Source organism: Solanum dulcamara, chromosome 4, assembly GCF_947179165.1.
Source record: "Solanum dulcamara chromosome 4, daSolDulc1.2, whole genome shotgun sequence".
Classification (NCBI taxonomy): Eukaryota; Viridiplantae; Streptophyta; class Magnoliopsida; order Solanales; family Solanaceae; genus Solanum; species Solanum dulcamara.
The window spans coordinates 14,292,450-14,309,528 of NC_077240.1; the positions used below are offsets into that span (position 1 = coordinate 14,292,450).

The window sequence follows — 17,079 nt, forward strand, 5'->3', positions numbered from 1 at the left end:
ACCATGAGAAAAACAAAATCAGCTAATACGAGATATAACTTTATAAAAGACACAATTGCTCCACTTTCAACGAGTTGCAAATTGGGTAATTCACCAAGTAATACATAGCAAATTCAAATAAATGTAATATTGTTACTAAGCTAGTCTTGTATTGTATACTAGTCCCATTCACATTAATCACATGAAAAATTCCCTTAATTATGGTTTATGCTTTCTTGTACTCCCATGGAAGCGACTTAAAGATAAACTAACACAACTATTTAAGCATTTACTACTTGTTATGAGTTTGGTTTTGATACTTCACTCAAAAAAATATGAAGCAGTTAACATCATTTCAATTTGCTAGTTTATCAACTGAATAATCTGTATCCTTTCAGCTTTATTCAGGCTCATACATGTCCTTATGTATTTGTATTCACTTTTTTCTTTTAACTCTAGCGTTACCTGTGGCAATATGTCCTCTTTCACTCTATTCAACTCTGTAATATAAGTTGGATTTTATATGTGTTGTTTGAACAGGCCCTTTGGCATGAACACCAGCTCAAACTTTTGACTTTTGAAACAACTACAGTAATAAATTAATGGAGTTCTCTACACCTTTACTATTTCTAATATAAGCAGCCTGTCCGTATCGAAATTTATTCTTGAAACATATGGACAATTTGCTAGTCCTCTTTGTCTCTTTTCTTCTCTTTTCATCTATCTATGCAAAATCTGATTGCCCCGTGAATTCCATTTGTGGAAATAATAGTTTTGAAATACGATTTCCTTTTGGATTAGAAGGGCCACAAAATCAGCACTGTACATATAATCCTGGTTTCAATCTAAAATGCAACAACCAAGGCAGAGTAATTCTAAGTCTTCCAGGGGCAGGGGATTTCTATGTACGCGATATCAACTACCTCACGCAACAAATTCAACTCTATGATCCATATAATTGCCTTCCAGAACGGCTAACTAATTTTCAACTTCCTTCTTCTTCTGTCTTCAAGGCTGTTTACTATCGAGAATATACTTTCTTGACGTGTTCGACAGATTTGGTCAGCTCTTATTTCAATGTTATTGGTTGTATGAGTAATTCTACTATCTCCACTTTGGCTACTTCTTCCTTGGGTTTTGTTTTAACAACAATAGAGAGTTTGTATAGCTGCAGTGTGAAAAGCACTTTCTCTCTTCCTGTCTCGTGGATTCCTGATAATGAGGCAATTTTTTCAAGTGACCTTAATAATGATCTTGTGTTAACATGGCCTCGAACAGGTAAATATCTTTTTATTTATACAGTAGTATATTTTCCCTCGAGGTAATGGTAAGGATTGCGTACACTCTATCCTTCCTAAATCCTATTTTGTGGAATTTTACTCGGTATGTTGTTGTATATTTTCCCATTTACCAAGGTTGGTTAAGAGTGTCAATCAACTCTGCTCAAGTCTTGATTAGTTTAAGTTAATGATTTGAAGACACTGTGGGCAAAACGCCAACAAAATTTTCAAGGACAACTAAGGGATAGTTGTTAAAGAATGACAAAAGTCTCACATTAAATGTTAATGAGATGGGTGGATTCTTTATAAGACTTGGACAATCTTTCTCCCTTTGAGCTAACTTTTGGGGGTGTGAGTTAGGACTAAGACCTAATTTTACAATAATACCAGTGTTGGACTGGTCACTGATTGCACATCATACAAGATGTATGACTAAATATATATCATAGTAGTTTCTCATGGTGTATACACATATTTTTTTTCAAAGTTTGATGAATGCACCTGCACCCCTGGGTCAGCCTAAGGCAATGAACATTAAGTTTGTCGTTCTGCAATAGGTCAGTGTTTTTGAGCTAAATCAGCCTGAAGATACTGTTTGCATTGATATTAGTCCGCACAATTTTTCTCTGTCGCAAAGTTGTGTCGGGATTAAAACATCGATATACTTTATATGGTACCTTTTATTTTTTTGTAGTATTCAAAGGATTCATTAAAGTTAAACTGATCCTCAATCTACTCATAAAGTTTGAATTGATTATACATAACAAAGTAATTGATTAATTACCAGGGTTATCTGAGAACATTCAACGAAAGCTATTTATTGTGGCTAAGGACAATTTGACTTTTATTGGGTCAAGATATTCTAAGGGAAATGAAAAAGATAGCTTATGGATAATGCAGAAATAAACTTGTACTAATTGTTATAATGGTAGTATATGAATCTTATATTGGTAGAATCAACTGTGAATAACCATTGACCAAACAAATTATTAAGTTCATTTTAAATGTCAAGTTGGCCCTTCTTATATAGTAATCCAATGTCAAACTTTATGGAGGAATAATTAAGACATTTATATTTAAGTGTTTATGTATTATTCCCACCAACTTTAAAATCGGATCAGATCGTGCAGAAGATGATGTATGTCATTCTATCACCTTAATGAAATTATTAAAATTCAGAATTAATTAAAGATTTGGATTATTGAGAATCTGATTAAAATCTTAAGCTAAAAAGGGTAAGGTTATATCTTGACTGAACACGTCAGTTATTTGTCGAAATGGCTTCAAACATCATATAATATTATTAATTATTTTTTAAGCCTGAGCGTGGCGTATTAATTTAGCAATATTAATTTTAGTACATTTTGCCTTAACGTCACCATAATTTTTTTTTTAATCTTGCAGGCAGTACAAAAGGTATAAAAATTTTCCGAATTGTTGCACTAGCCTTAGTGATGTCAGCCATCACATGTTCAATGGTTCTGACATGTTACATCGTGCAAAGTCGAGACAGCCGCCGAGCGGCAGCTGCTCTCCAGAACACTACTGCCGGTGGAGCAGCCGTAGTACCACAACCGGAAACGGCTATCGGCCTCAACGATTCGACGATCGAATCGTACACAAAAGTTGTCCTAGGAGAAAGTCGGAGAATTCCAGGGCCAAATCATGGAATTTGTCCAATATGTTTGGCAGAGTACAATCCAAAAGAGACAGTGAGATGCATACCTGAATGTGAACATTGCTTCCATGCTGAATGCATTGATGAATGGTTAAAGATCAATGGTACTTGTCCTGTTTGTAGAAATAATCCTTCCCCTGTTCATCTTAATTTTTCATAACTCATTTTTTCCCCACATCTGATAGAGTTTTGTCTGTATATGATATGCATGTCTTTATCTTTCTAATCAAACCTTTTTTTTTTTTGTTGTTATTTAGGACCTGTTTGAACATGATTTTAAATCAAGTTAGATTTGAAGTAAAATTTTGTTTCGACAAAGTCTATTTTACCCTTGTCATTTTTAATCATCCATCTATATAACAGTTTTTTATATTATATATATAATATTTTATTTTTTACCCTTTGTATTTATAGATTTTATTTAAGTTCATTAGCTTTATAAGTTAGAAGTTTGTTGCAAAATCTATGTTATATTTTTTATGACTGTTATTTTAATATTACATATATTATATTTTTTATGAATGTTATTTTAATATTACATACATTAAGTATGTATGTATGTATGAGTGTATTATGTCCATGCATATTTAAGTTTCACTCATCTCTTAGGCATAATACATTAACGTGCTCTTTAGCTTGACATCAATTGTCTTCTACGCCCTCCAATTTATGGGTGCGCATAAATAGTTATTTAAACTTGTATAAAGTTGAACAAATTGACACACGATTCCTACATGTAGCATAATATGTTTTCTACATGCATAGCATAATACAATTAGTTCGAGCGTATCTCACGCGAATTGTCATGTAAAACTCGTGTGTCTACTTATTCAACTTTATAAAAGTTTAAATGTCTACTCGTGCACCCAAAGTTGGAAGGCGTAGATGAAAATTGAAGCCAATTGAAAAGGGTACATTTATGTAATTATGCCTATCTCTTATTCCCTATTATTTCTACTATATAGAATAGCCATGACGATCAGTATAGATAAATGAATTTTGATTGTCATTAATGAAATATTTTTTTAAATTATAATTTAAAATTTATTTACAATAGAAATAAATAATCTTTGAAGAAAATATTATGAAATATCTATATTTTTATTACTTATATCAAAATAAAGGTTATCACATTACAGACTTAGTAAAAATTAATAACATTATTTTTTTATTTAGTTCATTTGTTTCATTATAGAATGATATTAAATTATATATTTAATCAATATTTTTTTTAATAAAAGATAAAAAAAATAAAAAATACTATGATTTTAAAAGAAGTATAAAAAAATAAATAATAAAAATTGATAATGTAGAGAATAGACATATAAAAAAGTCAATTAGGAAAGAAGGGGGAGAGTGATTATTTCTCAAAGTTGAGGGGGGAGTTTGATTTTTAAACCAAAGTTCGAGGTATAAGAGATTTTCACTCTAAAATATAAATTTACGAGTCAAGTTGAATATCTGGAACCTCTCCAACACAAACTACTCTTTCAGACTTGAATATCTACAACAAATGTAACGATATGGTTACATCTCGATTGTTGAACTTGCTCTCAAAAGATATTGCTGATAGTGTCCTCGATTCAAAAACAGCTCAAGATCTTTGGTCTAACCTTGAACATAGATTTGGGCAACCTAATGGTGTCAAACTCTATTACCTACCAAAGGAACTAGTAGATTTTTTATTAGTTCAAGAAACCAATGACATAATGGTGTCAAATTCTATCACCTCACAAAAAACGGACAGCCCAACTAATACAATTTTAATACTAAACAAATACTATATGGCTTGTAGCGGGGCAGAGCCATCTTATGGTCAGAATTCATTCGAATCCTTTTTAACAAAAAATTATAGTATTTATATATGGTTAAAATAATTTTTTATGTTTATATAGTAGATGTCGACCCCCCTTTCAACTAGTTCATATATTTATTTTTTGGTGTTTGAACCCTCTTAATAAAAATTCTAGCCCCGCCAGTGCCGGTATGAGTGACAACCAAAAGCTATGATAACCCCTTATCTGAGCAGTCTTGGTAAGCAGAGAGTTATCCGATATGTTCCTGTGTTCACTTTTCTTTTTGACTCTAGCGTTTACCTGCGAGAACACGTCCTCTTTCAGTCTATTCAACTCTATAATATAAGTTGGATTTTATATTTGTTGTTTGAACAGTCTCATTATAACATCTTTGGCATGATCACAACTCAAGCTTTTGACTTTTGAAACGACTAATAAATAAATGGAACTCGCTATGCCTTTGCTATTTATAAATTCTAATATATATATATATATATATATATATATATATAAGTTGGCCTATCCGTATTGAGATTCATTCTTGAAAAATATGGACAATATGCTAGTCTTCTTTGTCTCTTTTCTTCTCTTTTCATCTGTCTATGCAAAATATGAATGCCCCTTGGATTCCATTTGTGGTAATAATCGTTTCGATATACGATTTCCTTTCGGATTACAAGGACCACAAAATCTTCAACATTGTACATATCCTGGTTTCAATCTCAAATGCAACAGTCAAGGCAGAGGACTTATAAATCTTCCAGGTGCAGGGGATTTCTATGTACGTGATATCGACTACCTCACACAAGAAATTCAGCTCTACGATCCATCTAATTGCCTTCCGAAAAGGCTTATTGATTTTCAAATTCCTTCTTCTTCTGTCTTCAAGGCTGTTTCCTATCGGAACTATACTTTCTTGACTTGTTCGACAGCTTTGGTCAGGTCTCAGTTCAGTGTTATTGGTTGTATGAGTAATTCTACTATTTCCACTTTGGCTACTTCTTCAATGAGCCTTGCAAACCAAATGAAAAGGTTGTATAACTGCAGTGTGAAAAACATTTTGTCTCTTCCTGTCTCCTGGACACCTGAAGTTGTTTCAACTGACCTTAATAATGATCTTGTGTTAACATGGGATGCACCGAATTGCAAAGATTGTGAATCGAAACGAGGTCTTTGTGGGTTTAAGAATGCAACTACTGGAGAAATTCAATGCTTTGATGCTCCAGCAACAGGTAAATATCTCTCCATATAACAGTCTCTTCCAATTTCTGATCCTTAAATATTTTTCCCATTTACCAATGTCCAAATCTTAATTAGTTGAAGTTAGCAATAAACATTAAGTCTGTTGTTCTTCAATAGCTCGGTATGTTGGGCTAAACCAGCCTGAACACACTATTAACATATTGTGTTAATGTCTATTTTGAGCCAAGTTTGCACAGTTTTAGCTAAAAACTGATGTTACACTATTAAAAACATCCATACACCTTATATGTAGTTTCTTCTTTTTTCCCCATAGTATTCAAAGGATTCATTATAGTTATCTTGATCCTCAACCTATTAATAAGTTCATTTATATTAGTAATCCAATGTCAAACTTTATGAAGGAATAATTAAGACATTTATATTTAAGTGTTTATGTATTATCCCACCAACTTTAAAATCGGTTGAGATCGTGCATACGATGACTCTATCACCTTAAGAGTGTTATTTTATTTAAGAGCTTAATGTATTCAGATTTGGAATAAAAGTAGAAGCAACATGATTGAAACGTTCTTTTGTGTTAACGTTACTATGATTTTTGGTTGCAGGCGGTACAGATCGTATAAAAATTTTCCGAATTGTTGCACTAGCCTTAGTGATACCAGCCATCACATGTTCAATGAGTGTGGCATTTTACATCTGTTATGAGCAAAGACGAGAGAGCCGGCAAGGGTCGGGTGCTCTCCCGACCACTACTGCCGGTGGAGCAGCCGTTGTACCACATGAAGCGGAAACGACTATGGGCCTCGACGATTCGACTATCGAATCGTACACAAAAGTTGTCCTAGGAGAAAGTCGGAGAGTTCCAGGGCGAAATCATTTGACTTGCTCAATATGTCTGGCAGATTACCATCCAAAAGAGACAGTGAGATGCATACCTGAATGTGAACATTGCTTCCATGCTGAATGCATTGATGAATGGTTAAAGATTAATGGTACTTGTCCTGTTTGTAGAAATAATCCTTCCCCTGTACATGTTAATTTTTTATAACACATTATTTCCCCACATCTCTAGTCTTGTCTGTATATGCACTTATCTTTCAAATCATACCTTTTATTTTTTACTGCTAGAAAAATAGGAAAATACAATCCAAGAAGAAATGACTTTGAAGCATAAGAAACTCGAGTTTTCTTAAAAAGATATATTGCTCGTATACAAATTGGAAAAAATATAAGCAATTCTCTTTGGGATACAACAAATTATTTTTCTTAAGCTATATCAAGAGAGTTCTTATATTTATAGAACTTAAGAAATGACTTTTCAGAATAGTCATGTTCTTTCGTGAATAAATGTGTCTGTTCAATTTTAAAACTTTATATAGTACTTATCTTAAATTATATTCTCCCACTAGTTTTTAATATTTATCATAATATATTGCATACTGGAGAGTATCTTATAATAGATTTGAACTTTCCGTTAATGTAAATACTTTAAAGATCAGACGGAAAAAGATTTGAACCATAACTCCATGTGTCAAAATAAAAAATATCACTTACATAGTGTTGTTTAGTAGTTTAGAAGATCCAGTATTTGCTTTAACACTTTTACGACCATGTGCTTATCCTGATTTCATGAATACTTATAAGACCAACCCTTTTAAGTCTTGCTTGAAGAGGTATCACTTCAATATACATATAGGTAAAACAAGCTATTATGTCCTTGTTACTATTTACTAAGTTCATTAAGTATTACTTTAACTATGAAGTTTGTCACTATGTCCCTGTTGTTAGAGGGAGAAAGTACCATAACTAAAGTTTGATATGATAATAAATAATGAGAATAAATTGGACACGAGAATTTTACGTGGAAACCCCTCTAACAGATAGAGGAAAAAAACCACAGGGTAGAAGAATTTTACTATGATAATATGAGAGTATACTGCTCTCAAATACAAGAAGAAAACAACAATAAACACTTCTTTCTTGTAAAAGGAATAACTCGCTAAAGAAGACACTCAAGACTACAATATTTATCTTGGCGTATAACTCTCTTTGTGTTTTTACTCTATTGAATTGTATTTATCTGGGATGATCTAAATGAGGGAAAGAGGCCCTCTATTTATAGGAATTTGAAAACACGTAAAATATCGAAACAAGCGCATATGTTGAATAGGCCAATTCACGCATTTGTCCCGGTGAAAGGAACGGTCTCCTTTTAATCGCTCTAGCGCATATGTTGAATAGGCCAATTCACACATCTTCCGCAGAATACCAGCGCCAGCCCTATGAGCTAACTTTCCATTTGATGGCAAATAACAATCGGCCCTGTGAAAGTCACATCTTTTACTAATATACACGAGCTTCTGAGAGGATTTTTTAATCAAGCCAAGAGGAATCGATTTAGCAGTCCATATCAGGTAGATTTAGGAGTGACTGGCAGTGAATGGCCGATAGCAAAGGTGCTAAGCAGACTCGGCTTAACTTTACTTGAGTTCGATTTCCCCTGGAAATGATGGAATTAGATTTTCTTCCTCTTAGCGACTATGAGCTCATAGGGAGTTGGAATGAACTTGGTTAGCTGGGACTAAGAAGGGATAGGATTTGATTAGCGCACTTTCTGCTTATCCTTTCCTTACTCTGTCGATGGTATGCCTGAGATGACAGTCTTTTTCCTTGGCTTGTACTTGAGATTCGATGTTCGAAAGACAACCAATCCTTGTCCAGTAACCATTCTGAGTGAGAGTTCGGATCTATGTTCAAAGGAGGGGGTCTATTAGCAGAGCATCGATAATTGGGTTCTTGCCTTGCATTGGTTTTCATTTCACACTATCTGGTCATTGGTTTGAAGTTAGTGCTCCGTGAGTGTATAGCGAACCTAATGTTCTTATTTACTTGTTGGATAGGTTTGAGTGTGGATGGCAAATGAGTGCCGGCTTTTCAAAGAGATATTTGGATCCATCCTTGTCAATATGAGAAAGGAATAGGCCTTGAGGGTAATATCGGAGCCTCTGCCTAGCCCATACCAAGGCGAGGCACGTCTTTTCCAAGGTCGAATATGACGACTCGTAGTCTGTTATCTTATTTCTCAGGTAGTTATCTTTCCTTTCTTCCCCTTTCATCATGCTGGCATAAGACGCATCTCATGGAGTTTTTCGTGACTGAGAGGTATAGCAATAGGGTTCTTCCCTTAATAAAAAAAGTACCAAGACCGGAGAATAAAAAAGATAGGTCTTAATCTTCTCGAAAGCACTCTGCATAGTCAGTCTAGGGCATCGTTCTACTCCTTTTCTTCTTCCTCAAGAGCTTGAAAATGGGCTCACAAAAAGGAGTGAGCTGTGTGATGAACCTGCTGATATACTACCCAAGAATCCATTTCTTTCTTTCCTTTCTATCTCTTTCCTTTCTCGGGGAATGAGCACACCTTCAACTAGTCACCAGTTCCCAGATTTTCTGTCTCTGCCAGCTCATAACCTTGCTCCTGACTATTTATATTCACAGCTTATTCATAATCAAGGCTCTAACCTCCTAATCAAGGAGTGGAATTCTCTGCTCCCCTCGGAAAACTCTATCACTTTGACTATCCTCAATGATGCTTCTAGCCTTCAAAGAAGACCAATTGACCACTACTACTATAATGGAGAAAAGACAATCTGCCTTCTAACCCGAGGTCCAAGTATTCCGTCCCCAGAGAGAGAGCGTGTCAAAGCTCGATGAATAGACAGGGGATGGAAAGTCCTTGGAGCTGTACCACCAAGAAGAAGATCAAGAGAATCTCTACCATCAGGCTTCGATTCTGAGGTTGAGGTCTAGCCTCTCTTTTCAGTGGAAGTTGAGCTCGTCGGATCTGCTGCCCGTGATGTGAGTGATCCTTAACCCTGCCTCTTTTTATTGTTATTTATGACATCGAGTGCTTAAGTGAGATCAGCGGTCTGGTAGGTCCTTGGACGCTGGCCCTTATAGTCTAGTCTATTCGGACCTCTACTAGGCCTAGAGCTAGCCGGAAAAAAAGACTTAGCCAAAAAGAAGTACATAATAAGAAAATGCTCCATGCTCTACCTTCTGTCCTCCTTAAACTAGGCTTTCTTGCATAGTAGCCTATCTTTGGTCTCAGGTTCTCTACTTGCAAGCCTAGAGCTGACCCTGGCTGTGATCAAGAAGTCTGCAGCAAATTCGAGTTTAGAGGTCTCCAAAGCATTGAGAGATAGAAAGAATGCTTTGTTTAACCGCAATGCTTGTCTGGCCTCTCCAGCCAAATTGAGAAATTCATCCTTCGTTCTATCTTTTTTTTGTTATGAAAGGTGGTTCTTCCTAGTGGCTCGTCTCCACTAGGCAGTCATCTTTGATCCTGATCGGCCGACCTTTCCGATCCTGAAATAAAAAAGAGTTCGGTTCTTTTTTTTGTTCATTCAGATGAAGAAATTTCGTGAAGACGACGAGAGATGCCGCCTGCTCTTTCCGTTCTCGGAGTGGAGCACTCCTCTTTGTTCTTTTCCTTTCTAAGAAAAGCTTGGTACGTGTTCTGAGCGAGCCTTCACACGAGGTGAACGGTACCTATGAAGTGGAATCCATATGTCTTGGCTTCCAACTCATAAGAGAGTTGCGTTCTAAGGGACTCAAAATATCCACAACTATTTTCAAGCTTGGGCATACTAAACAATGACCCAATTGAGACCGTGGCCACACCTTGATAAAACAGTGATAATGTGGTCAACCCTGGATACGTGGCTCTTCGATAGGGGAAGGACCACACTAGTCGTCTAAGTGTGTGGTGTGTAGTGGGTGCGTCTTAGTGTCTTTTTACTATGAAAAAGAAATGGGAAAATATATGATTCTCATTCTCGAAACTCCATTCGTTCTCTTCTTTCTTTCGCCTAAACAATTTCATTGCCTCACTCCGCTCTCCTCCAAAAATTTATTTTGTTCGCCTACAAAACTACCTTTCAGTCGAGCGCACGAGAAGACCCTGTAGAAGTCCTCCATCTATATGTTACGCATTTTCATGTAAAATACACATTTTCTTGTCAAAAGTTGCTAAATGAGGCAACAACTTTTGAAATGCGTAAAATACGCATTTTCTTCTTGGACGGTGCATGTGCACCTCCCTATTTGACTTTCTTGCATTCCCCCACTTGAAGATTTAATTGAGAATTAATTAAGTCTTCACACCATCCTTTCTATCCAATTACTGCAATATTACGTTTTTATTAGACCAATAGAAAATTGACACCATATAAACTTGTTACTGTTGATCGTCTTCGTAAACATATCTACTAGGTTGTGATTAGTGTGAGTTTTCTGAATATCCATACTGCCCTCTTCCACTTTCTCATGAACAAAGTGATACTGAACTCGTATGTGCTTTGTCCTTGAATGAAATGCTGGATTCTTTGCAAGATGCAAAACGCTCTGACTGTCACAAAACAGAGCAACCTTTTCTTGTTTGTGCCGGAGTCCCTCCAATAACATCTGCATCCATATTGCCTCTTTACTAGCTTGTGTAGCTGCTACATATTCTGCTTCTGTCGTAGATGTAGCCACGATAGACTGCAATTTTAAAACCCAGCTTACGGCTTCTCCAGCAAGAGTAAACACATAACCTTTGGTGAACTTGCTTTTATCAAGATCACCTGCATAATCTGAATAAACATAACCTTTAACAATAAAGTCTGATCCTCCATAACACATTGCAACATCTAAGGTACCTTTGATATATCTCAGGATCCTCTTAACAACATTCCAATGCTCTCTACCAAGATTAGCCATGTATCGACTAACCACTCTCACTGCTTGTGCAATGTCAGGTCTTGTACATACCATGGCGAACATTAAACTTTCCATTGCTGATGCATACAATATGAAGCGTCGCAATCTTGAAATTAATAGGAAGTGGGGTAGAAATTAATAGGAAGTGGGGTAGAAATTAACTTACAATCTTGCATCTTGAAGCGTCGCAAGATTTTCCTCAAGTAGTTCTTTTGAGAAAGCCAAATCTTCCTGTTATTTCTATCTCGATGAATTTGTATTCCTAGAATCTTATTTGTTGGTCCCAAGTCCTTCATTTCAAACTCCCTATCCAACTGTGCCTTTAAATTTGTGAGACGATATTTGTTGGGGCCTGCTACCAGTATGTCATCAACATACAACAAAAAATTATTAAATCGTCATCACCAAATCTCTTGTAATAAACACAAGGATCTGAACTATGTTTGTTGTATCCAAGACTTATAATGAAGGAATCAAATCTCTTATACCAAAACGTCGGCGCTTGTTTGAGACTGTATAGAGATTTGTTCAACCTGCAAACCAATTTCTCTTTTTCTTGTTCTTCAAAACTTTTTGGTTAGAGCATGTAAATTTCTTCTTCAAGCTTTCCATGAAGAAATACAGTTTCGACATCTAACTGCTTCAAGTACAAGTCAAATATAGCGCACATTGCCAGGACCACTCAAATTGTTTTGAGTCGAATCACCGAAGAAAATATCTCATTGAAGCGAATCCTTTTACCACCAATATTGCACGATACTTCTCCACTTGATCATTACCATTGTATTTGATCTTGTATACCCATTTGTTTCCAACAACCTTTCTTCCTTGTAGTAATTAAACAAGATCCCATGTTTATTTTTATGAAGAGCTTTAATTTCTTCTCACATTGTTGTCATTCACAAATATGATGCTTGGCCTTTCATGGCCTCGTGAAAATTTTAAGGTTCTCCATCCTCTCTTAATAGACAGTATGCAATATTTCTGTTACACCCCACACTCTTGAGCTCGGAATATCTCTTAAGCTTCTTAGAAGTTATCATGTGAGCGGGATAATCTAAGACACTATCAAACAACTCTAAGGAAGGGAAAATATGATGCCCCATAGTAGAGAAGGTTGGAAATAGGGTCATGAGAAGTCGAAAGGAGTTGGAGGCCAAGTAGTGAGTCGTAGGACTTGAATTACCTACGTAAGCTACTAACTTAGAAGTTTTGCATACTTAAGCTAATTGAGTACGTACCAAGCTTACGTAGTACTGATTACATAGGTTTTTAAAATAAGATGAGATTACGAACCTAAGTGGAGGAGGAGAAAAAGACACATGGCAGCAAGGAAGGAGTGACACATGGCAGCAGCTGACGCAAACAACTGACTCACATACCTGCTTTAGGGGATAGACCCCCACTGCCACATGGCAGCCCCTAATTGGCTACATGGATATGGTGGCCCAATAAGGATTGGACACGTGTCACCCTAAGGGTCAACACGTGTCACCTACAATCAGACCATATATACATGTTTTATGACTCTTCAAGTCATTCCATATCCAAAAAAGTTCAGCCAAGAACAAGAAAAAGAAACCCTAAAGCTAGAGAGAAAGGAGCGACGACCAAGAGTGAAAAAGGTAGGGTTTTCGATTTTGTTCTGAAATTAATTATTTAAGGTATCATATGGTTATATAACGGTGGTTGATAACATAAAATTCCATTATGGGGCAACAAGGAAGAGCTACAAACAGCCTGCTCAATTTCAGCCCATTTAGAGAAGTTCTGAGGCGCAATTTGGCAAGTTTTGGCCAATTTCGGGTAAGGTAAGGTTTCTCCTTTCAATTTGAACTTTATGGGGTGGTTATGGAGTGTATTATATGCCTTGTATGTGGCTGGAAGTATAAATATTTCATAGGGATGCTTAACATTCAAAATGAACTAAATTGGAGTCGCTATAGTTAAATTGTAGTCGAAGCAAGGTGTTGTGCTTGTGGTGTGCGGCTGCAGGTGTATGGTCGTGTGTTTCATGGCTGGAACATGGTATAAATGGGGAGTGGGTGCTTCTTGTTTCAGCCACACGACCCTCCACTTTGTATAGTTAACGATTTTACGAAATAAAGATTAAAAACCCTCTTTTGGTATCATAGTTTTGGGCGAATTGTTTGGAACTTATATTGCGTCGTATTGTGGTATTTCTATGTTGTATATCTAATGATTGTTGTTTTTGGTTGGCATTAATAATTGAGGGTGTAATTGAAAGTTCGGATAGGGCAAGTTATAGGGGAGGTGCTGCCTGATTTCCGTTAATTCCGTAACTAATTAAGGGACTAGTCGAGAAAGGCAAGCGAGGGAGTGAGTTCTATAGATACTCGAAGGTAACTTAAGATGCTGGAAAGACGAGTGTTGATATTTGTATTTACTTTCATGTTCAATAGGTTCGGAGGACGACAAGGCAAACCTGGTTAAAAGCAATCCAGAAGAGGTATGTAAAGCCTATCCTTTCTCTTCTTTGGCATGTCCTAGATATAAGTAAAAGATGATACGATTGCTAAGGTGATTCCATCCCTAAGTGTTTTTTATTCACCTCTGGATGTCGAATTTTTATAATAGTTGAAGTACTTTCCTTAAACCTTCTATATGCTAAGGAATTAACGAATATACGGGCTCCTAGTTGTAAGGCCTATATGAAAACAAGTACTCTGGAGTCCTTAAGCGGTTAGAATTACTTTGGTACGTGTCTAGGGACCCCGAGATGCTAATTAATATATCCCCTAATGGCATTTAGAGGGCATCCAAGAAGACGATACTACTACTCGGGTCCTCAGACGATAGCTTAATCCTCTTATACTATCGGATCTCTGATAATATTTTAAATTGCATATGGTTACTCACTACTCTCCTCGTGCATACTGTAACCCTTCTACCACCAAGTCCCAGGCCAGGTACGTAAACGTGTGCAGTTCACTGCATTATCCACCGAGTACCTCACTAAAAGGGTCGGGTACACTATACGAGGACATGATAATGCAATGACATGAAAAACTCACTGAGTCCCTTACTAGAGGGTCGGGTACGTATGTATATAAATAATGATGTGATATAATAAGGTGGTGATGGCGTCGGGCCTATGATGGTCCTACAGATATAATTCACCGGATCCCTGAAAGGGCCGGCTATATTATATAATTTGAGCATACATGTTTTATGATTCACAGGGTACAGGTACAGGTTTCTTATATGATATTTTATACCCTGCTTCTCTGTTTCAGATATTCTACCAGTTATGCTATATTATGTTTTACACACTCAGTACATATGTCGTACTGACCCCTCTTTCTTCGGGAGGGGGGGCTGCGTTCATGCTCGCAGGTACAGATACACAATTTGGGAATCCATCAGCATAGGAGTCCCACCGAGCGTTCCAGAGGTGCTCCTTTGTGTTGGAGCCTAAATTTTTGTACTAAACCCTGATGTATATATTTTTGTTCACGGGTACGGCGGGGGCCCTGTCCCGCCTTATATTACTGTTCTTACTCTTAGAGGTCTGTGGATATGTGCGTGGGTTGTCTATGAGTTGTATATGTATGTACTTACAGTTGTGCTTATCTGACTTGTGATTTGGGGCATTCTCGGTGTTGTAACAGCCTTGTCCGCTCACGTGTATGTGTAATATGGAACGACCCTATATGTTACGGCAGCCTTGTCGACTTGTATGTTTTCTTATCTGTTGGTACATTATGAGTCGAACAGGAAATAGGTTTACTTATAATTGGCAGGGGTACACGTGTGTGTCCAGTTTGGACACCCGTCACGGCCTACGGGGTTGAGTCGTGATAATTGCCCTCTATAGAATCATTCGAGTGTCGAGATGGTTTTTTCTCTCCCTAGTTGACCGTCGAACTTGTGGAGTTTCAATCTTAGCTTGCTCTTGTTCTTCGTGCTCTGGTGCTGCTTTAGAAGAAACAGAAACTTCTTCTATTTCTGCAATATCAACTGTAGTAGTCTCTGATTTTTCTTTCGAAGTGCTACTTTCTTTTGCTTGTATCTTGTTTTCAACAAATACAACATCCCTACTGATTACCACCTTGCGAGCAGTAGGATCCCACAAGCGATACCCCTTGACTCCATCAGCATACCCTAAGAAAATACATTCTCTAGATTTTAGATCCAACTTCGATTCTTCTTGGGTGTTGTACATAACATAAGTAGGATTTCCAAATATATGTAAGCAAGAATAATCAGCTGATTTTCCTGTCCACATCTCTATTAGCGTTTTCAGATCAATTGCGGTTGATGGTGACCAATGATCACATAATAGGTAGTTTTGACTACTTCTGCCTAGAATGGTTTTTCCAATCCTGCGGTTTCCAACATAGCTCTTGTCCGTTCCAACAAGGTTCTATTCATCCGCTCTGCTATTCCATTTTATTGTGGAGTATATGCCACTGTAAAATGCCCTTTAATACCTTCTTATTTATAGAAGTTATCAAATTCATCACTAGTGTATTCTCCTCCATTATCTGTCCTCAAACACTTGATCTTTTTCTCATATTCAAATACCACCCGCGCTTTGAACTCTTTGAAAATAAAAAAAAACATCTACCTTTATCATGATTGGATACACCAACTTCTCCTAGAGTAATTGTCGATAAATGACACAAAATATATTTCTCCTCCTAAAAACTCTATCGGTGCTTGTCAGACATCAGAATGAACCAGATCTAATATTTCATTGCTTTTACCAGAGTAACTTCTAAACTTCAGTCTATGTTGCTTACTAGTAACATAATGCTGACAAAAGGGTAGTGAAATATTTTTGAGCCCTGAAAGAAGCTTTTTGCTCAGCAAGAATCTTTAAACCCCGTTCCGATATATGATCAATTTACGATGCCACATTATCGTTGATTCTTCAAATGAACTTGCTGACGCGGTTGATGCTTCTCATTCTTGGTGTGTTTCACCTTTAAGCACATATAGATTTGCAACAAGTTTTTTCGCTTTCATCACTACAAGTGTTCATTTTGATATTTTCATGATTCTACCATGAGTCTTATATGAACATCCATTATCATCTAATTGTCTAAAAAAAATAGATTTTTCATCAAGTTTTTTACATGTCGTACCTCCTGAATGGTGAGTACCGTTCCATTATACATCTTTATTTTGGTGGACCCAATACCAATAACATTCAAAGCATGATCGTCTCCCATGAACACAGAGCCTCCTGAGATATGTTTATATTTATGGAATCATTCTCTCCTGGAAGTCATGTGTCATGTTGTTCCTGTGTCCAAGATCCCGACATCAGTGAAACATTTTCTGCCTTCATTATTTGATATTGCTTCACTATATTAAAGATCACCATCATCCGAGGTACTTGCAACATTTCCTTGAG

The 17,079-nt window shown here is 36.6% G+C and overlaps 2 protein-coding genes across 2 annotated transcripts; both read left to right on the plus strand.

Moving 5' to 3' along the window:
* The first annotated feature begins 653 nt into the window (after window positions 1–653).
* Window positions 654–3,112, plus strand: LOC129884022 (putative RING-H2 finger protein ATL21A). The gene is made up of 2 exons (XM_055958402.1): window positions 654–1,257; window positions 2,664–3,112. Exons 1-2 carry the CDS (start codon window positions 654–656, stop codon window positions 3,095–3,097), a joined length of 1,038 nt encoding a protein of 345 aa, XP_055814377.1. The 3' UTR covers window positions 3,098–3,112.
* A 2,171-nt stretch (window positions 3,113–5,283) lies between these two features.
* LOC129884727 (putative RING-H2 finger protein ATL21A) lies at window positions 5,284–6,995 on the plus strand. The gene is made up of 2 exons (XM_055959013.1): window positions 5,284–5,965; window positions 6,542–6,995. The coding sequence occupies exons 1-2, from the start codon at window positions 5,284–5,286 to the stop codon at window positions 6,982–6,984; spliced, it is 1,125 nt and encodes a 374-aa protein (XP_055814988.1). The 3' UTR covers window positions 6,985–6,995.
* The last annotated feature ends 10,084 nt before the right edge of the window (window positions 6,996–17,079 follow it).